Below are 22,128 nucleotides of genomic sequence, written 5' to 3' on the forward strand. Positions count from 1 at the left end.
TCATTTTATAGTGCTCAGGGCTCTATGTTTGATCTTCATAGCAGGCTTTAAGTAGACAGTATTAGCTCCAATAGTAAAAAAGCAAATAGGCTCAGAGAGGGTTTGCCTACCTGATCATCCAGCTGGTACGTGGTGAAGTCACTTTATGATTATTGAAACTATATTTTCTTCATGATACCCAAAGGGATGTGGACAGCAAAAATTTCTCCCTCTGAAACAGGATATATCAGCCTGGGGTTCATGAGAGAGAGGGAGAGCGATCCACTTGGGATCACAGTTAATATGTGATTCCCTAGCTAGAAGAAGGTAGGCTGCCATTTGAGAAAGAATTGATAAAACATACAAAATGAAACAAAGTCAGAACCAAAAAAGGTATCATGCAAGGTTAAAATTACGTGAATAATGATGTGTATTAGTTGGTTTAATGTCTTCCAAGTGCATTTCATTTTGAATGATATACTCAGATAGCACACATGGTAAGGTATAATTGAAAAAACATGTAGGGGAATGGCTGCATTCAAAGAATAAACATACAGCTGCAAGGAGGTTAGGAGTCAAAGGGGTAAGCATATGCCCCATCCCCCAGGGATCTCATTAGTGCATGAGTGGCCATATATGTAGAGGCTAAATGAATCTCACTGTTTGCAAAGACCTGCAGTAAATGAGACAATGACGAATCAATACTAATTAGCCCTATAGGTTCTTATTGACCCAGATGTCTGAAACCAAATGCCCTGCTCAGAGATTCCTTGAGCGGCAGAATGAAAAGATTTATAGACATGTGTTTCCAAAAAAAACCTTGGCTTTAAGAGCAGTGGCTATTCTGAAGTGGAAAGTCACAAGAATTAGTGCAGACTCTTGACTTCTGGCTAGAAAAGATGTTCTCGAGGCTTGTCTTGTGAATGTGATTCCCATTGGACCAGGAGCAGAGAGAGCGAAGAGATGGAGAACCAGGAGGTTATCATATTCACGTTCCCTGATGTGTTGTTCTGGCTCTACCTTGTATGGAGGCTTCAGAGGATCCTTTCCTGAAGCCATAATAGAATCATTCTAAAACAGGGTTTGAGTTTTTCAGGCTTTGATGAACAATTTCTGACCTAAGATACAGAGAGCCCATGGCTTCAGAATCACAAGGAGAAGGGTTTAAAGCTGGACTCAGACCTGTCTCTTCACCTCTTGAAGCATCTTCTCTGTAAAGGGATGTTAGTGATACCTCCCCCACTGGGCAGTGCTGGGAGGTCTGGTGTATACTTAGGGAATGGCAGCTGGTGTTAACTGTAGTTGTTAAGCCTTTTCCCAGTAATATCTTATTCCTGCCAATATGATCTAAGAAAGAAGATTTTTGCAGATGAGAATGAGCTATTACAGCAAGAAGCAAATAAACTGTTGGTAGGTAGGGCAGTAGGGCTGCCCTCACCTCCACCCTAGCACACATCACACGCACTCACACACGCACATATACATGCATTCACATTGACACACTCAAGCTCACACAGAGCAGCTTTGCTTTTCTATATTTTTACATTGAATATTTACATCAACTTTTTGTTTAATAAAGGAGTTCTACTGATAAAGGGGTAAAAAGAAAATTTAAAAATCACTGCTCTACTCATTGGTTTGTTTCCCTACACCAAGTACAGGAAACTTTTGGCAACTTCATGGGATCTATGGGACACTCACCCAATCACAAATAGAACTAGAAATCGCTGAGCCTTCCTTCTAGAACACTTTTAAAATGCAACACAAATAATGCCTTAGGTATCTTAGATATTAACCTCCTTTGGACATTGATTTCCTATACTTTTTTTTCTGCCATTATACAAGCCATGTTTTTAACCTTTAAAGAGATTTCCAAGGACCCCAGTGGGAAGTAGCACAGATGCCAACTGCTGCAATATCCACTTTCTTTTGAAATCATTGGTTCAGAACTTTTAGAAAGCAGCATCTTTTAAGAGGGAAAGGCTGACTAGCTTTAATCTTTGTGCTGTGTGGTGTGATTTAACCCAGCGAGGGAGGTGTTATTGAACCTATTTTATGAGTGGGAAAATTGGAGGTCAGAGAGGTTAAGTCACTGGCCCATTTTACCGAGCTAGGAGAGGTAGTGCCAAGATCTGAACCGAATAGTGCTCTCACACCCATCATCTTCTCTCCACTTCCTCTTCACCTGAACATGTAGAGAATGAAGGAGTTGGTCTGACTCCCTCATTCTACACATGAAGAAACGGAGACTTAAAAGAAGAAAAAAGCCAGGCACGGTGGCTCACACTTTGGGAGGCCGAGGCGTGTGGATCACCTGAGGTCAGGAGTTTGACACTAGCCTGGCCAACATGGTGAAACCCCTACTAAAAGTACAAAAATTAGCTGGGCAGGGAGGCTGAGGCAGGAGAATCGCTTGAATCTGGGAGGCGGAGATTGCAGTGAGCCGAGATCACGCCATTGCACTTCCACCTGGGCAACAAGAGTGAAACTCTGTCTCAAAAAGAAAAAAGAAAAGAAAAGAAAAAACGTACACAATGTCATCTGGTGGGTTTAGGTTGAAAATCAGGTCTCTAACTCCTGATCCTAACTGCATTTAAAACATTCAGTCACTTTCCTTAGCAAAATCCTATCCTGAGTCTGGGAACTTATATTTCTCTCCATTTATCAACTCATCATCATTATTACAATTAGGAATACTGATTTTAATAAATTATTGACATATGTACAGTACTGTACAGTTTACAAAATACCATGCCTTCACATACATAATCTTCTTTGATCTTCACAATAACCCTATGAGGTAAGTTGGACAGGGATTATGATATCTGTTTTTACAGATGAGAAGAGGGTGGTTCAGAAAGTTTGAATAACTTTCTCATGGCCATGCACCTACTAAGAGTAAAGCCATTCCTGAATCCAGTCTTCTGACTCCAAACCTTTCTACTAGGATGGGCACCTTTCTTGGTGATACTACAGTGTGATTTGAGAGTACAGTGGGCTGGGTTCTCTGAAGCTTTTAGAAGCCTGCTTACCTTCCTGAAACTGATATGGAAGTACAAATGGTTTCTTTCTATCGAATGATTTGCTCCCTGACCCTATCCCCCTTTTAAAAATAAAATTCACTTCTCTTCCAGATGCCAGAGTGTATATGCATATCTGAACAGTCACCTGGATCTGATTAAGAAGGCTCAGCCTGTGGGTTTCCTTACTGTTGATTTACATGTTTGGCCAGATTTCCATGGCAACCGGTCTCCCTTAGCAGATCTGACACTAAAGGGTATGGTAAGTAACAGCTAGTCCTTGCACGTGGGTGAAGGCAGGCCAAAGGGCTACAAAGTTTGGAAGAAGCAAAGTGAGGAAAAAGGAAAAGAAAAAAATAAAACAGGCCAACAGCCCACTAGCTTTGTGCAGATGCATTACTGTTGCTGCTCCCTGGGATGAGCTGCTGAAAGTTTTCATTGTTTCTGAGCCAACCTTGAAAGCGTTAAAAGCAGCATTTCCTAGTTCAGCTACTGCTGCCTCTTTGTCCTGTGGAGTGGCTAAAAGTCATGCCTATGTAATTTTGGCATTTACATCAGTCTGTAAAGTCATATTTTCCAACTGCATCTTTAGGTTGCCCAGTAAATCAGTAGTAAATATTACCACCCATGGTCTTGCTGGCCGCAGCCACACATCTGCCTAGGCTCTGAGTCAGGGCTATTCAGAGTCTACACTAATATAGTTAGGATTTCAGATTAAACTTTGGTATAAGTGAATACAATTTATAACTTATGTTGGAGAATAAATCCTGCTGTTAGTGCCCTTTAGGGTCACTTCCTCTGTGGATATTCTAGGCCCTCCTAGAGGGGCCAGATGAACTTGGTGGGAGAGCTCTCAACCACCCCAGTTGAGATGTAAAAGTAACAACATCTTAGACACCAGGAGAATCATGTTTGAGGTATGATGAAACAGGTTAAAGCTAGAGGAGGGGCCAGGTGAGGCCACAAATAAGAAAATAAGCCATGAATACAGGAACTAGGAAAATGTCGTAAAGCTGAGAAGGTGAGTGTGAGGTACGTTAAGGCAGAGTTCAGAATGGAGGCTGTAAACAAGGCAAGGCTTATGCAAAGGAAGCTGCGTAATAGTGGAGCAGGCCTGATGGAATCAAGAATTCAAGACGCAAACTACTACAGTTTTATGGTTAGTTTTATTGAGATTGTTTTAAATACTTTTATGATGCCAGCAGGAAGACCTGAACTTTATTTTCATTACCTAGCTGACATGATCAACTTCTATTACTAAAAGGGAGGCATGGTGAAAAGAAAGGAAAATTAGATATGGCAAAGGTTATGTTGATCTCAAGTCCATGAAGCATGCCTACACAACAAATCATGAGCTTGGTGTCCTTATTTATAGAGGCAGGAGAAGAATGTCCAGAGAGGGCCATGTGGCAACAGGCCACAACTAGAAAGCCACACTTTCAGATAACCAACTTGTCTGTAAACAGGGGGGCAGGGGAAGAACACATTTCACATGGGTACAGAAATAAGTGTCTTAATTAGAGACAAATATCTGAAGCCAAGCTAAATAGAGTTAGATACTTAAAATGTTGAAGCAGTTAAGAAGCTTGACCAGGGTTTTAAATGACCCCAAAATAAAGCAGTGTTGCATAGTAAAATGGTCATTGCTCTGGAGGTCATTTGTTGCTTTAGATAAAACTGACCTGAGGGGGCCTTCCCTCGCCAATGTCTGTCATACCCAAATTCAGTACCCAGCATGTCAGGCTTCATGTCTCCCAGTAGCTTTTATCCATTTCTTAAAACCAATCCTGACATCCAAGACCTAAGAATTATCATCAGAAGGATATTCTAATAAAGTTGACCCAGATGCAGAATGAAATTCCAAAGAAATCAATGGAATGTTCTGAAGAATTCTCATAACATGAGAATAAGTGTGTATGCACCAAAAGGAACTTCTTACATGGAGACATATGCCCAGTTGTATCTAAAAATCCTGGGTACGTTTACTTTTTTAAAAAGTTGTACGTTTGTTCACATACCTCATATATCACTTGATAGTTCTTGGCAATGATTTCCCTTTATAACTGTCCTTGGGTTAGGCTACAATGGAATAGCTATCACTCCATGAATTTGCATCACAACACTGGAAGGAGAAGATGACCTAAATAAGATAGAAGGAAGGCAATTCTGAGCTAAATACTTCACCCCAAATCTCCTTCTTTCAGTCTAGTTTTGGAAAACATCAAAATAGTGACCCTGAAATTCTTCTGTTATCATGTTATATCCTTTTGCTGGAAACTATAATGATGCCTATCTCCAGCACTCATTCAGCAAATATTAATTGGGTCCCTAGTGTGTGCCAGGCACTGCTGTAGATATGAGTAAGGTGCAACAATACCTACCTTCATGGAGCATGTTTAAGGTTGGGGGTGGGGCAGTGCTTGAGAAAATGTTAATAGGATCTAGAATTGCAGGATAATTCCAATAAAACAAGATCCATGTACAATTTCTTCTTTTGACCCCTAAAACGTTTCCCTGGACACATAGTAAGCGCTCAGTATATACTTATTTATAGGCAATATGGTGATAATAAAGAGGTGATTTGTTGCTTTAGATAAAACAAACATATGAAGAATTTACTAATACCAAATGAATTAAATGGCTACTGACACTGACTATCCATATGGTAAGTATTTAATACCAATATTAATATCCAAGTAAATAAAGATAAGCTCCCATTGTATCATAATTATGAGAATGTTTGTTCATCAAACAAATACAGGCCCTATTACAGTTGGTGGGGGATATGAGTAACTAGACACAATGCCAGCCCTCAGAAATATCACGAACTTTGGGAGGCAGACAGAATATATAAACAGGGAATGGAAAGGTGGTATTAAGCTCCAGGTGTCCTTCACTGTCCAGAGCTCTCCAGATGCATGGAAGACGATTGCCCAACCTGGTCCTAGCGGTCAGGAAAGCTCCAGACGGGAAGTAACATTGACACTGAGTGAAGCTGGGAAGGGGGTTTGAGGCCAAGGGAATCATAGTATGTGCAGTATTCTAGCGGGAACAGAGCATGGCATGAATGTCTACAATTTTGGCTCCTTGTATCATTGTCTCACCAATGATAGATTCCCTTTAGCATTTTATCTTAATAATATAAAAAGAAAATGTTTTCTCGGAAAACCACTGGTTATCTGTATAGTCCTGCTTCGGCAGCGTTGCACTCTTCCAGTTCTCTACTCTCCCCTCAGGTGACTCTTTACTTGCATTGTTAAACATTTACCCATTCACTGTGTTTTTATTGAATACCTGCTGTGTGCAGGCCTATGCTAAACCCAGGTAAGACAGAGAAAAAAGAAAAGTACCTGTCCTAAGTTCACGTAAAAGTAGGGGAGGTAATTATTGTACATATGTGTATGTGTGTATATAATTATTTTACAGTGTGATCTCTAATAATCAGTGCAAGCTGAAGGAGCTCAGTACGTGTCTGACTTTGGAACTGTTTTCATGTGGCATTGGGCTGGCAAACCCTGATGCAGCCTTTTTCTACTTCTCTTGAAAATATTTGTAAAAATGCAAAAAAGTCATGAACTCATGCAGGCCTTAGGAATTAGGATGGTGTTCAACTAGGAAAACTAGAATTGATATTCCCAAAGAAAATCTGGGAGGATTTTCTAGAATTTAAATGATGAATGCAACTTGTTTGATAACATCATATATGACATAAGAACAAAGTCATGCGTGATCCACCATGGAAAGAATTTGGACCTTGCCACCTTCTGCTCCCTAGCATAAAAGCACAAGGTTCTTTTAAACCTAAAAACAGCACAGCTATCCCTCGACTTTACTGCTGATGGTTGGGTTTTTTGTTCTGTTTTTGGAAAGCAGCCAGTGAGTTTAAATTCCTAGATCCCCCCACGACCCTGTTCCCAGCTGCCCTTTCAGTTCATTCCATTTGAAAACTGCCAGCCCAAGAATCCACCCAAGCAGGAAGTGTGAATTAGGAGGAATGGTGATGGCTTGCATTCTAAGCATCTGTTAATGGGGCAGATGTAGGAAAAGCCTTGGTAGTTCTGTAAACTTGGGAGGAAGGGTGTAGTTTGCACTACTAGTTCTAGGCTTGGAAAGCCAGGAAGTGCTGATCTACCTCAGTCCAGCAAAGCTACAGAAAATAAAAGCTGCTGTACTCTGTCTACTGGCATTTAGCTGTAGATCTGAAGAGACAAATTCAAGTATACAGTGAGTGGGGATAAGAGCAAATCACATGTGCTGTGTGCTGGGAAATACTGAACGTGTGTACCTGTCTAGTTAATGTTGAAAAATAATAACCCCATAGAAAAACCATTACATACAAAGAAAAAGAAATACCATTGTGAACACTTAAAGGAAAGCCCTCTTGAAAATTATTTACTACTGAAACCAAATGAAAATGTTAGAGAACTTTGTGATATATTCAATACAATATTTTTAATTTTTTTTTTAAGAGACAGGATCTTGCTCTCTGTCACTCAGACTGGAATGCAGTGGTGCAGTGGCCTAATCAGAGCCCACTGTAACTTTGGACTTCTGAACTCAAGCAATCCTCCCATCTCAGCCTCCCAAGTAGCTACGACTACACAGACACATGTCAGCATGCCCAGCTAATTTTTAAAAAATTTTTTGTAGAGATGGGGTCTCACTGTGTTGCCAACGCTGGTCTCAAACTCCTGGGCTCAAGCCGTCTTCCCACTTCAGTCTCCCAAAGTGTTGAGATTATAGGCATGAACCACTGTTCCCAGCCAGAATTTTTGTTTCAAGGCATATCTCTATGAAATAGGCCAGAAACTTATTAGGAAAGAATGAGTTAAGATGAAAGGACAATGGAATGAGAAGAAAGGGGAAATGGCAAAGACCACAAGACAACTAAAAATGCAATCAAAGAATTAAAACCTACATTGAAAGCAATAGGGAGTATAATTTTCACTGAAGAAAATAAGATCAAGGCTGTCATAAGACATAGCATGTGTTTTCAATTTACTCTATAGGAAAAACATTTTAAGGATAGGAGCGACAGCTTATTTGCTTTTTAAAATCTCAGCAGTTCTTAGGTCAGAAGCTGGCACCAAATAATTGCCTTATGGTCAAACAGTTCTTTTAATCACTGTTTGCCAAATGAGGAATGAACAGTGACCTGCTCAAGGTTGCAAAGCCAAGAAGTGGCAGAGCTTGCCTTTTAGGATATGCACCCCATCCTTTTAGGATACAAACTCTGGACTTTGCAAAACGCGTGGAGGACCATTAAGAAAGGGAGTTTCAACATGCATTATACATGGTTTCATAGTGAACTACGTTCCTTAAGCTAGTCCTTGCTCCTCTGTTCTTCTGACCACCAACCTTGTGGCTTATCCTCCCACTTTTACCCTAACCATGGTCTTTGGATTTAAACTCTGACCCTGTCTCTTCTCAGTAAGGTACTAGTTTCCTTCCCCCCCTCACTGACTCAGATTTCAAAACAAATAGCCACTTGCATTTTGACCTGGTCCTAATGCCTTCCACACTAGGTGCCTACCTTCATAAGTAGGAACAGGACATAACCCAGGAATCTCTTCCTTATGCTTCATAGTATCATTTCCTTTTTGTTCTGGTAACAATTGACTCCTATCATGTGACTAGCTGTCTCATTTTTCTTTTGATGATACAATATCAGCCTGAAGCACTGGACTAAAGAGAGGTGGAGGAGGTGGGGGATGAGCAGCCTAACAGCATGGTTGGACTAAGTACCCCACTATGTAAACATTTCTCTTTTCCAGTTGATAAATGAAGCACAGAAAGGTGAGGGCTGCAATATGATTATTTAAAAGAAGCAGAAGCTTAGGTAATAACAGTCAGTCTCAAAACAGTAAGTGCTGATGATTTTAGGTTCATTAAAAACAAGACAGACACCACCCCCCAAAAAAAATTGCTTACTTTTAAAGTAAGAAAATGACATGGTCACACATAAAGGTAGATGAATATAGGCTGGGCTTGGTGGCTCACACCTGTAATCCCAGCACTTTGGGAGGCCAAGGTGGGTGGATCACGAGGTCAAGAGATCGAGACCATCCTGGCCAACATGGCGAAACCCCATCTCTACGAAAAATTCAAAAAATTGGCTGGGCGTGGTGGCACACGCCTGTGGTCCCAGCTACTCAGGAGGCTGAGGCAGGAGAGTCCCTTGAACCCGGGAGGCAGAGGTTGCAGTGGGCTGAGATCGCGCCACTGCACTCCAGTCTGGCGAGAGAATGAGACTTCATCTCAAAAAAAAAAAAAAGTTGAAGATAAATACTCACCATCAGGAATAGTTGCATGTTTTAGGGATTTTTTTTTTTCTTGGTGGTTGTTTTTATTTTAAATGTTTTGTTGGATGGTTTTTACCACTGCAAAGCAGTAAAGAGGACTCAGGTTTTGAAATCGGACTTATGTTTGAACTTGTCTTGAAGATATACCAGTGTATGACCTTTGGCGGGTTAACTCTGTGCAGCTGATCTGCCCACAAGGAAGCAAGAGTGACCCAGCCTTCTTTGCAGGGTCGCTGTCAGCGCCAGACGGCAGGTGTTGGCACAATGGACAGACAGCACAGTAATGCCCTTGAATTGGCAGCTCCTGCTTGGTGGCCTTTACTTGCACATTGAGAGATGGCCAACAGGAATCCTATGTGGCTTTTGAACCCTGAGCAGCCAGCCATGGGCCTCCCACTTTGGCTCCAGAACTGACTGGACTCACCAGCCCAAACAGCCAGCCAAAGAAGCCCACTAGTCCCTTGGTCCTTGCAGAAAGCAAGTTTCATACAGGTCTTGAGATTGATCTTCTTTGTTCAAGTCCTTGGCCCTCAGTTTCCTCATCAGTACAATAGGAAACTCAAATTTGGTGCACCTTATGGAATAGCTAGTGTTATAGGAATTCTGGAAGAGTCCTTGCCTTCTCATATATATGAGCCGTTTCTATTCACAAAAAATTGGCATGGCCTTTGTTTTGTGGTGTTTGGAATTTTGAAAAATTATTTTCCTGAAATAACCACTCAACAAAGCAAATGACCTTGGAGACATATCAGGCCCCAAAAACACACCAAATGCACCCTATTCACCATTGGTTGAAACGTATTTTCTCGCTTCATGTTAAAAGTAACTAACTACCCAGAACAAAAATTGATTTTCTGCTTCTTTGAAGAGCTGTGACTTCTAACATCAGAGCGTGTGCTACTCAAACTGCTGGAGAGGTTGAGTGCTGCTCCAACAACTCTTCAAAGCAAGCACAGAGATAGTGTGTATGTGGAAAACCAGGAGAGTCAGGGAGGAAGCACTGGGAGATCTTAGCCAGTTCCCAAGGGAATGAATCCCAGCTAGCTGTAGGCATCGCTAAACAGATCCAGATGTGGAAGGAGTCACCAACTCAGGGTATCTGCAAGAGTCAAGAGAAAGCAGAGGTTGCACCCCTGTGACTTTTCTGATAGGGAGATGGATGATAGAGCTGAAAGCTCATGAGCTAACTGAAGTAGCTTTCAAGTTATAAGCTTTCATTTATAAGCTTTCATTTATAAGCTTTGGAAACACATGGACTCTGATATGAGTTTGTGGATGTTTTCGCTGTTATTTAACGCTGATTTATTCAGCCTTTTTTTTTTAACATATTTTTGCTTATGAAAAATCAAATCCTGTAACAAAGCTTAATATTCTCAGTGTCTTTAACTGGTTTTCTGATTACATATATATAATCACAATACCAAACTGGTGTACAAATTGGTCACAAATTTTACTGAATATATATATATATGTTTTACTGAACAAATATATTTTTTATTTGTGTATTTATATATAAATTTACATATTTATATTTTATTTAAAATATATACTTTACTGAAAAAAAAATATATTTTACTGAAGTGACTAATTTGCCAGCTGGTGTTGTGATTTTTCATAGATACCATTTTTCAGGCACCTGATGCACCAGGCATCATGGTAGATGCTTTACATGTATCATCAACAACCTTCACAACAACCCTGCAAGACAATGTTGTCGTCCCATTTAAAAGAAGAGAGAAACCGAGGCTCAGGGAGTTTAAGTAGCTTACCCACAGGAGAAAAGAGTATAAGTGGAACTGGAACCAGTCAATTCAAACCTGGGTCAATGACATTCTTTGGGGAAAAAGAAAAATAAAAAAACTAGATCTTTGTCATTGTTGTTGTTTTCATTGCTTCTGCTTTGTTTTTAATGTGCCTGGCACCTTCCTTTTTCATTTTAATGACTTTTTAAATTCTATCACAGAATCAGACTTTCCTTTCTTACTGCTCCTTTATCTTTCCTATATACACTAAACAACAGGTAAAACCACGGAATGGACTACGGGCAGGAGTGTTTCCCAAGGTCATGTGGCATGATAAAAGATTGAGGGGCGAATCAGGTGGAATCTACTGGGAAGGTCCAAGACAAAACAACACAAAGGAACTAAGGCCAGAGGACCAAGGATAGAGTCCATGATGTATAATCTTGGTGTGCAGATCCAAGACAGGGTTAGACAACAGCAAGTACAGGCCAGAAGAGTTGTACAGAGCAGCTTTGAGAAACAGTGTATGAGCGTATCAAAATGGCTTAGACTTAAACACCTCAGAAGCAAGGCAAAGTGTGAAGGGCCTGGTGCTTTGGGTAAACAGCAAACAAAGTAGTCTTGTGTGGTGTAGAATTCAACAATAGAGTAAGGTCATGAGGGGCAGTGTCCATCCATCATTTTTGCTTGCTATAATAAATTACACAAATCTGGTGGCTTAAATTTATTCTTCCACAGTTCTGCAGGTCAGAAATCTAGGTTGATTCTGCTGGTTCCTCTGTAACCAAAGAAAGTGTTCACAAGGCCAAAATCAAAGGTTTTTATTGGAAGGTTCTGGGGAAAATCTGCTTCCACACTCATTCAAGTGGTTGACCTAATTTAGCCCCATGCAGTTGTAGGACTGAGGTCCCTGTGACCATGCTAAAGGTCAGCCAGTGGGCCTTCTCAGCTTTCAGAGGCCTCCTGCATTTCTGGGCCTGTCACCCCTGCCGCCATCTTTAAAGCCCGCAATGATGGGTCAAATCTCTCCCATGCTTTGAACCACTCTGATTTCTATTTCTGATTCATCTCTCCTGTCCTCCTCTCATACTGTGTCTCTTAACTGACTCCTCTGCCTTTCTCTTCTGCTTTTTTTTTTTCTTTTTTTTTTTAAGACGGAGTATCGCTCTGTCGCCCAGGCTGGAGTGCGGTGGCGCAATCTCGGCTCACTGCAAGCTCCGACTCCCGGGTTCACGCCATTCTCCTGCCTCAGCCTCCCAAGTAGCTGGGACTACAGGCGCCCGCCATACCCGGCTAATTTTTTGTATTTTTAGTAGAGACAGGGTTTCACCATGTTAGCCAGGATAGTCTCGATCGCCTGACCTCGTGATCCGCCCACCTCTGCTTCCCAAAGTGCTGGGATTACAGGCGTGAGCCACCGCACCTGGCCTCTCTTCTGCTTTTAAGAGCTCATGTAATTACCCTGGACCCAACCAGATAATCCAAGATAATCTCCCTATTTTAAGGTCATCTGGCTATTAAATAATTTTATCTGCCCAGTTCCTTTACAACAGGGCCTCAGTTAGTGTTTGATTGAATAACCAGGGTACAGAATATTGAGGGGACATGTTTAAGATTCTGCTTACAGCATTGTGGTAGCACAGTCATCTGCATTTCTCAAATGTGGATGGGATGTAGGCAATGCCAAGTGTTAGCCTAGATTCCAGACACTTACTGAAACCTCTAAATATTTTTGGGAAGATTTGTCCCCCTTTCTCTTCCAAGCCGGTGATTATCTCAGACCTGTCCTCCAATGTCCTCCTCCCTCCAGAGGCTTCCTATAAATCTTTCTGTGATCCTCCTCATTGCCTTTTCCATCAGCTCCACCTTCATTATTGACTGAGCAAACAGAGCATTTCTCCCTCTCCATTGTGTTCTGGAAAGCTTTCAGTGAATTCCCCCGAGCCTTGGATACTCCCATCAAGCTCTGATGACCATAGAAAAATCTCAGGACTTGTGAATCCCATTTTCTTGTCTTTTGTAATCTTTAGAGATCCCTTGGGAAACTATTTTTAAGCCTTTTTTTTTTTTTTTTCTTATTTGTATATATAATCAATTCCTTTAACAACTAGGTAGGAAAAAATTTAATTGCTAATATGTTTATTGATAATCTCAACTATTTTAGAACCTATGAACCTATAATTTATAATACCAAGGTTCAGTCATTTCCACAATTTATTGTGCATTAGGACCGTGGTAAAATGCAAATTGCTGGTTCAGTAAATCTAGAGTAGGATCCCAGGAAACCTACACTGGACTAGGATCCCAGGAAAGAGGTTCAGTAAATCTAGAGTAGGATCCCTGGAAACCTACACTGGACTAGGATCCCAGGAAAGAGTTGAGGGGAGATGCAGTAGTTTAGACAGCTCCTAAGTTGCCAGATTTAAGCCGAAGTCCATGGTGGACAGTGACCATCTGTCTCTTCTTTTTACAATGAATGGAAGTGTGTAGATTGATAAGTACTAAGGCTTCCTCAAGGAGTTCTTGCAAGAGTCCCCCCACTCTGTGTCCCTGGGCACTCAGGGGCTTCTCCATACTCCTGCATGCCTGTACCTTTAACATTATGGTCCCAGTGCTGATGATCAACTTCTGCCCTGGCTTCCCTACACTGAACAGTCACTAGTCTCCAGTGGCCCTCATTCATATCCTCAGTAGTACCCATAGCATAATGAAGGGCATACGTTATTCCCATATCCCAATAAATGAATGGGATTGAGCCTTTCATGCAATTCAAGAGAAAGAGAATGAACACTTTTTAAGAGAAAGAGAAAGAAAATGAATTTACTTTATTTTTTTATTTTACTTTACATTCTGGGATATATGTGAAGAACGTGCAGGTTTGTTACATAGTTATACATGTGCCATGGTGGTTTGCTGCACTTATCAACCTGTCATCTATGTTTTCAGCCCCGAATGCATTAGGTATTTGTCCTAATGCTCTCCCTCCCTTCCACCCCACCCCGCTACAGGCCCCAGTGTGTGATGTTCCCCTCCCTGTGTCCATGTGTTCTCATTGTTCAACTCCTACTTAGAGTGAGAACATGTGGTGTTTGGTTTTCTGTTCCTATGTTAGTTTGCTGAGGATGATGGTTTCCAGATTCATCCATGTCCGTGCAAAGGACATGATCTCATTCTTTTTTATGGCTCTGTAGTATTCCATGGTATATATGTGCCACATTAAGAAAATGAACATTTAAGTGCCACCTATGTGCACAGTTGGCACCATAAGAGTTACAGGAGTGTGTAGCTCTTGTAGACTCAGTACAGCTTACTGAAGAAAGTAATTCACTTTGCAAATGATACCTCATGTAATCCTCACAAAAATAATTTGAGGTATTATCCCTTTTTTTGCAGATGAAAAAATTGAGCTCATAGAGGTTACAAAATTCATATAGTGTCATGCAGCTAAATTAGAGAAAATGTCAATATTTAAACCCAGGTCCCTTCCTCTAAAGCTCTTTCTTTCTATTGGCATACACTTCTAACCTCACAACTCCCAATATTTACATAAGTGCTTTATATTCATAATCTAGAAGGTTAAAATTAGGCAATGCAGTTACTTGCATTGTTTTGGCCATTGTATTTTCATACACCCAAATATTAATTATAAGCGCTTTTTCTTACAGTTCTCTTCATTACACAGTAGCCAAAATAGATAAAATGTGCTTACCCTTGCAACTCTCCCATCGGGCTTCCCTACACATTTGTCTGTCTCGCCCAAACATTCAAAATAGGGACAGGGACATCAATAAACACACTCCTTCTACTCATGCTTCCTCTCTACTTCCTCTTAATGGAACCGTTGAGCCTCCAGCTAGGGAATCAGTTCATCTGGTCTATCCTAGCGTTTTCAGACATTTCAAAGCTGTGCCTCCCCAGGACTTCTTTGGCACTCCCAGAGCACTGTCACCACCTCCCTTCCAAGACAGCTCCCCAAGTGTCCTTTGTAGCCTCTCAGGCAGTCTACGTGGCACTCCCTGCAAAGTCCCGTCATGGGTTGACTGGGCTGAGGTCCCTGGTATTTGAGAGAAAATTAAATGGTCTTAATGATCATCTGCATATCAGATGAGATGTCAAGGAAGCAAGGACCTCAGACCGCAGTGTCTTTGCACTTAAGAGATAAATATCTTTCACTAAGTCACATTTCAATACCATGACTCTAGGGTTAGTGGTGAGGGAATATTGGAAATGGTTGTGTGAGAACTCTGTTTGCTGCTTCCCTTTTGATACGGAATACCTTCTATATTACGATCCATGCAATAAATCTCTTCTAGAATTTCTTCCCAGGAATAATTTTGTCTCCCTTCAAGGATAGTTATGTTTTATTTATCAGAAAAAAGCTATTTCACCCTCATATGTCCCTTTTTGCCATAGCTGCTAGCAAGCTCAGGATTTAAATTTAGTGCTCAATTACATTGATTATGTCATTTTCAGTTTCTGGGGAAAAAAATTATCCTCCCTTTTCTCCTCTATGATTTCTGAGCTCTGGAGGCACTGGAAATTTAGAAAAGGGTCCATGATATCTTTTTGCTTGAATACCAATGCTTTTTGGAAATTCTCCTGGATGTCTGTTGGTGATTAAGGAAGTTAAATCCAGCTATATCACACCCTTTCTTCTCTCTTATGGATTCTTACTAATTGAGAAGGATATCAGAACCCGTTACATTATCGGTATAATTACACAAGGCACTGGGGTTCCTAATAAATACTGTTGGGTAATGCATCTTATATACAAAGTCATATTTTACCCACACTTCTAGCACAAATTATCCAAATCTGGTCTTTAGGAGTCAGTCAGCCACACAGAGGATCATGGCTTAATCCACTTCCTATTGATGACCAGAGAGAGGAAGTCAAAGAGAGGCAGCCTCCTGGACAGGCTCTAGAACAGTACGCTAAGCCATGGCCCAGCAACTTCCCTAGGAGACCTAATAGCAGAGGTGCTGCTGAGGCCAGGCCAGTACCAGAGAGACAGAGAAACCATGTGTGAATCGCGTTCATGACTAGTGATCATTGCCTGGACCACCGTATGCCAGCATGGTGCAGGCAGCTCGCAGAAAGTGTTCAGCTCAGGGGTGCTCAGCTCATGACTGGTGTTCATGCCTAGTAATCATTGCCAGGACCACTGCATGCCTGCATGGTGCAGGCAGCTCACAAAGTGTTCAGCTCAGGGGGCTATGACTAGGCTGAAATCCTGCTTACTCTGCACCTTTTTATAATTCATTCTTCCAGATGGGGTGCCTTTTTCAAGTTCACACAAAGGCTCTATATGAGCTACAGGAACATTTCCTTTTACCCTATTCTCATAAAAGCCACTTTTCTAGATGAGAAAGGGTAAGTTTAGGGATGGGGGAGGGCAGCTGGGAGCATGCAGCAAGTGACTAAAAGTGTTCTTCCAGTATTCTTTTCTCTTGGGGCATGGTCTCTTCCTCTCTGATTGTGGGAGGAGCCGAGGCAGTGAACTTTGTCCACCTATAATTGTAGAATGTAACAAAGAAGGATAGGACCTAAGAAGAGAAAGTGGTATCTAAAAGGAGAAAAGAAGCGTTGAATTGTCACTGGTTCACAGTTCACAGTGCTGAGTGAATTGTCACTCAGCAAATATTAACTTAGTGCTTACTATGTTCCAGGCACAGCACTGGGCATTAGAGTTTTGGTTAGTAAGACAAAGACCATCAGGACACCTACATTCTGGTGTCCATTCTCTGTGTTCCCTTAGGCACATTATTTCCTCACTGTGAAATGAAGTTCTATAATGTCAGCATGGTTCATGTTCTCTCTGAGTTCCAAAATTCTTACTATATGCTTAGGTCTCTAGGAAACTTTGTGAAGGATGTTCTTTCACAGTTAATGGCTTAGGATGACATAGCCCCAGAGTTCTTCTCGTGTGTCTCATTTTAATTTTCTATCTACTTGTGTATTAAAAAATCAAAGCCATCATTCTAATCTGATTGCCCAATTATTTGCCAAGAAAAACTGTCAGCAGGTAGCTCTACTGAATGTAGGAATCCCCGCATCAACAGACTTAGATAAATAATTCAGCATAGCTGGAGCATAGGATACAGAGCGAGGAAGGACAAGAGTAAACACTGGAGAAGAAGCAAGGGCGAGCCCAGAAAGAAGCACACGAGACAGTGAAGGCATTTCTACTGTGAAATGAGGGCAATGGGGAGAATGTTTTACAGGGAGTAACATGATCAGATTTGCATTTAAGAACAGTCGGTCTAGCTCCAGTGTGGAAAGGAGCACAATTAGAAACAGTGAGATTTCCTCAGGGCCTCCGTCAGCAATTAGGAAGGACATAATGGTGACTTGAATTAAGGAAGTGAATGACAGTAAGGATCAAGAAAAGGAGATGCATTCAAAAGAGATTTGAGAGATCAAACATATAAGACTTGGAGACTGCTTAAATATGGGAAGACAGGGGGAGGTCAAGAAAGATGGCTTTTGGCCAGGCGCAGTGGCTCACAACTGCAATCCCAGCACTTTGGGAGGCTGAGGCAGGTGTATCATATGACATCAGGAGTTCGAGACCAGCCTGGCCAACATAGTGAAACCCCGTCTCTACTAAAAATACAAAAAAGCCGGATGTGGTGGTACATGTCTATAATTCCAGCTACTGGGGAGGTTGACAGGAGAATCGCTTGAACCCAGGAGGCGGAGGATGTAGTGAGCCGAGATCACAGCCTGGGAGACAAAGTGAGACTCTGTCTCAAAAAAAGAGGGCTCCCGAGTTTCCTGGTTTGGGCAACTGAATGGTACCTGTGCCCTGCCATAGGCCAATTGCAGTGGGCTTGAGGGTGAAATCTGGAGAGAGTAATTAAATGGGGCCAGAGAAGATAGAGGAAGGGACCTACATAGACCACTCAGCTCCCCTATTTTGATGCAAACTGCATGTCCATACCTGGTTGAGCTCAGGACAACACACACCATAGGAACCGAGTAAATGAATGTTGGTGAATTAATTTTATAATGTGATAATCTAAAGTGAACTGTGCTGCTGATGCCTACAAACACTGGGCTCGGCTTGAAGAACCCAGCAGCCTCTAGAAATGTCCTAAGAGAACATCTTGATGAGTAGAAGACATGAAAGCAGGACTGTGAGTAAGTCCTGATGGCGTACAAATCCAGCATCCTGTTCAGTTCTGGACTCTCTCAGAGATTGACATACTCCATATAAACATCTGATTCTTACTGACTTTAATGGGATTCCCTTGCAACCCACAGATTCTAAGTTATCCCCTAGTAGTTATAATATTTGTAGGAGATGTATTATTTTACCCTGGATTGGACACTGAATGCTGTTACACTGAATTCTGACAGTAGCAGAACACAAAACAGGATCATCTTGTACTAGAATGCCACTGTTACGTGTTGATTTCTTGTAAGCCTCAGAAAATAGGTATCTGTGAGAAAAGAGAATGTTTTAAAATAAAAGGTATTTAATTATAGTCTAAGAAATATCAAACATAATCTTCCTGTGGTATTTGTTTTGTTTTTGTTTAATCTAAGGTCAGAGTATTTTCTTTTGGGGAGGAAGGGATAGTTTTTCCCAGGTCTGGAGACTAAACAACTTAGTAGGCTTTTCACGTTCTGCTCACAAAAAGGGGATTTGCATATGAACTTGTTTCGGCAAGAAAACACATCTGAACGTATTTCATGGGAACTGTCTTTATCCACGGCAGCTTCTTTTGACCATCTTCTTCTTTTCTTCCCTTCATCCCTATAGGTCACCGGATTGAAACTGTCTCAGGACCTCGATGATCTTGCCATTCTCTACCTGGCCACAGTTCAAGCCATTGCTGTAAGATACTGTAATGCCATTTTTAAAGAGACTTGGAGCCATCAGTATACCCTAGGCCACCGGCTCCCCAAGATACAGCACATGCTTTTGTGACAGAGATTCTTAATTAAAAGATTGTTTGCAAAAAAGAAATTCTTGTATGTCTGGAAGGAAATGTTGATGAAAGGCCTCACCTGCTTTAACTAATAACCTCACGTAACTAAAAGCTGAAAGGAGTTAAAATCTGTGAAGATTATACTTGTCATTTATCTAATTTGTCTTCTAAATTTAATTAAATAGAAGCAAGCAAGCAGATGCTATGTATGCTTGCATTAAGAAAGGTTGTTAAGAATGTCTGATTTATAAAATACATTATATTGTTCACTTTGCAAAAGGATTCATGATAGGGGTCCTTTAAATAGGAAGCTTCCTTAGAACATGAAAGTGTTTGTTTTTTGATAAGTAGCTGCTTAACGTGAGGTTAGGATGATTAGGGAGGAAGAGAGGAATTTACATCTAAAATGTTAGGAGTTTCTAAACTAAAGATAAATCAAAATTGGAAATGAAATCCTAAAAGCTTAACCATTGTCTAAGGAATCTTCTTATCTAGAGGTGGCTATGGACGGGCTACAAGAGGGTTCTAATCCTGAAATCACATCCAGAAGGTTGTGTGTGCGCATATGTTACAAAGTGCATTTTAGGAGAGTAGATCATGGCCTTCAGGGTCTCACAGCAGGTATGTACCCGAAATTAAGTTAATCCAGTGAGGCTTAGCCACTTCTGAAAAGAGAATAGGAATTAACAGAAAGAAAAATTCAGTTTATCTAATTTTGATTCAAAATTTATTTTTCAGTAACACCTGTTTAAGCAAATATGTTTAATGCTATATATACATATATGATATTCAATTATTCTGTTTCTTCACACAACTGTTTTCATAACTATATTCCTTTAAATGATATGTATACTTATTCACACCACCAGCAGAAGTGCTTTTTTAATGCTCAGATTTATCCAGGCACCATGTATGTACAATAAAGAATGGAACTTCCCAAATAGTAATAATACTAATACTGAAGGGATATACCTTCTTTAATGCAACTGCATAGAAGTATAGAGTCAGTCAACTTGATTAAACAGCCCTTTTAGATTATACACTAGTTTTACTATATCTTCCTGAAGCAATTTTCTTGTTGGTCTAATAGCTTGGCCAATTCAGTGAAATCAGTCAGATGTCTTTATGCATGGAAACTTGGTCAAAAGCACCCAATTCTGACAGCTATAAAAATGCAGGAAATGAATAGTAAGATGAAAATAGAGAAAAAAAGTGTGCATCAGTAGTAAAGATAATTATTTAGCTGTCCGGTTTTATAATAATGATGATGATTATGATGATAATAATAAATGAATTAAGAGGGTTTTTTGGGTTTTGTTTATTTGTTTGTTTTGGTTTTTTTTTTGAGACAGAGTCTTGCTCTGTTGCCAGGCTGGAGTGTAGTGGCGCCATCTCGGCTCACTGCAACCTCTGCCTCCTGGGTTCAAGCGATTCTCCTGCCTCAGCCTCCAGAGTAGCTGGGACTACAGGCGTGCGCCACCACACCCAGCTAATTTTTTGTATTTTTAGTAGAGACGGGGTTTCACCATATTGGCCAGGATGATCTCCATCTCTTGACCTCGTGATCTGCCCGTCTCGGCCTCCCAAAGTGCTAGGATTACAGGCATGAACCACCACGCCTGGCCAAGTTAAGAAGTATTTTATATTTGCCAAGCACTGTGCTAGATACATTGCACAAATTATCTGATTTAACCTTATTACGTAGATATTATAATCCCCGTTCCACAGACTGGAAACTTAAGCCTATATGTGATTAATTAACTTGTGCAGGGCCATATAGTTGGTGGCAGAGGTGGGATTTGAACCCCCAGCATTCTGAAACAAAACTAGACATGTGAAGTACGGTCATCTGCTACATAATGTTTTGGCTAACGAGGGACTTCATATATGACAGTGGTCCTATAAGAGTATAATACTGTATTTTTACTGCACCTTTTCTATGTTTAGATATGTTCAGATACACAAATATTTACTATTGTGGTACAGTTGCCTACAGTGTTCAGTACAGTAACGTGCTGTATGGGTTTGCAGCCTAGGAGCAATAGGCCATACTCTACATAGCCTAGGTATGTAGTAGGCTATACCATCCAGGTTTGTGGAAGTACAGTCTATGATGTTTGCATGACAAAATCGCCTAACCATGCATTTCTCGCAGTGTATTCCCATGGTTAAAGGACACACAACTGTACTGAGGAACTTTTGTTTTCTGATTTGTTAATGTTATTGTATAAAAGAGTCCCATAGTGGAATGAATAGTTTATATTGAAATGAATAATCTTGGAAAATCAGAATGGTGTGATACTCCCCCTTTTGAGCACATGCTAAGGGGAGGACATGAAGGATGAGGCCAAACAGGATGGACCAAGGGGCACCATCACATAGTGGTAATGATAGTTACCTTTCGTCAGACACGACTGTGTGCCAGGCACCAAACAGAGTACCTTGCCTACTGGTAGCTTAACATTGTAACCCTGTAAGTAGATGGGTTTGTTCTCATTTTACAGACAAAGGGAGGACCATTTGCCAAGGTCAAACAGCTACTGGGTGGTAGTTGGAATCTGAACCTTTCTCCATCTCACACCCAGGCTCCTGCTCTTTCCACTTTACCATGCTGCATTTTTGTTTGATCTGTTTGTAAAAGCTACATGGGTGAAATAAGCTTTCAGATATTCCTAAGAATCGTTTTTACTTAACATATATTAGAAAATACCATTAATTTGGCCAGGATTGTCTCACAGAGGTCCCTTTCCTGGTAAGAGTACTGCAGCAGAAGTCCAGAAATGTATAAATGAGGTTAAACTTAATGCAGACAGGAGAGGGGAAGAAAAAAAGCCAGCTACATTTTCTCAAGTACCACACACTTGGAAAATCAATCTTGTATTTAATGGGCCGTACATGTATTAAAAGCTATCATATTTATTCTGTCCATTGTCTTAATGACCTTTATAATACCATGAAAGGAAGGCATTTTAAGACAGAGATTTTTCTCGATAAGGCTTTTTTGTGGAGTCAAGTGAATTGTGAGGGTTTCAGTCTGTTTTGCAAATGTGTCTGAGTGTGCTGATCTTTTAGGCAAAAAAAATGTGCATTTTAATGAGGTATTCTCATAACAGATATTTTCCCATCATGTTCAACTTTGGAAAAAATA

The 22,128-nt window shown here is 40.8% G+C and overlaps 1 protein-coding gene across 14 annotated transcripts in view; it reads left to right on the forward strand.

The window, feature by feature from the left end:
• The window catches only part of FGGY (FGGY carbohydrate kinase domain containing), a 468,393-nt gene that overhangs the window by 347,120 nt on the left and 99,145 nt on the right, over positions 1-22,128 (forward strand). For 13 of the 14 annotated variants that reach the window (XM_050804094.1, XM_050804057.1, XM_050804114.1 and 10 more), the window contains 2 exons: positions 3,114-3,261; positions 18,812-18,886. In XM_050804094.1, coding sequence (XP_050660051.1) covers positions 3,114-3,261; positions 18,812-18,886 — 223 coding nt within the window. Of the gene's footprint in view, positions 1-3,113; positions 3,262-6,148; positions 6,236-18,811; positions 18,887-22,128 lie in introns of all 14 variants that reach the window. The other variant, XM_050804163.1, reaches the window with a different exon arrangement.

The sequence above is a fragment of the Macaca thibetana genome, chromosome 1, assembly GCF_024542745.1.
Source record: "Macaca thibetana thibetana isolate TM-01 chromosome 1, ASM2454274v1, whole genome shotgun sequence".
NCBI classification, from domain to species: Eukaryota; Metazoa; Chordata; class Mammalia; order Primates; family Cercopithecidae; genus Macaca; species Macaca thibetana.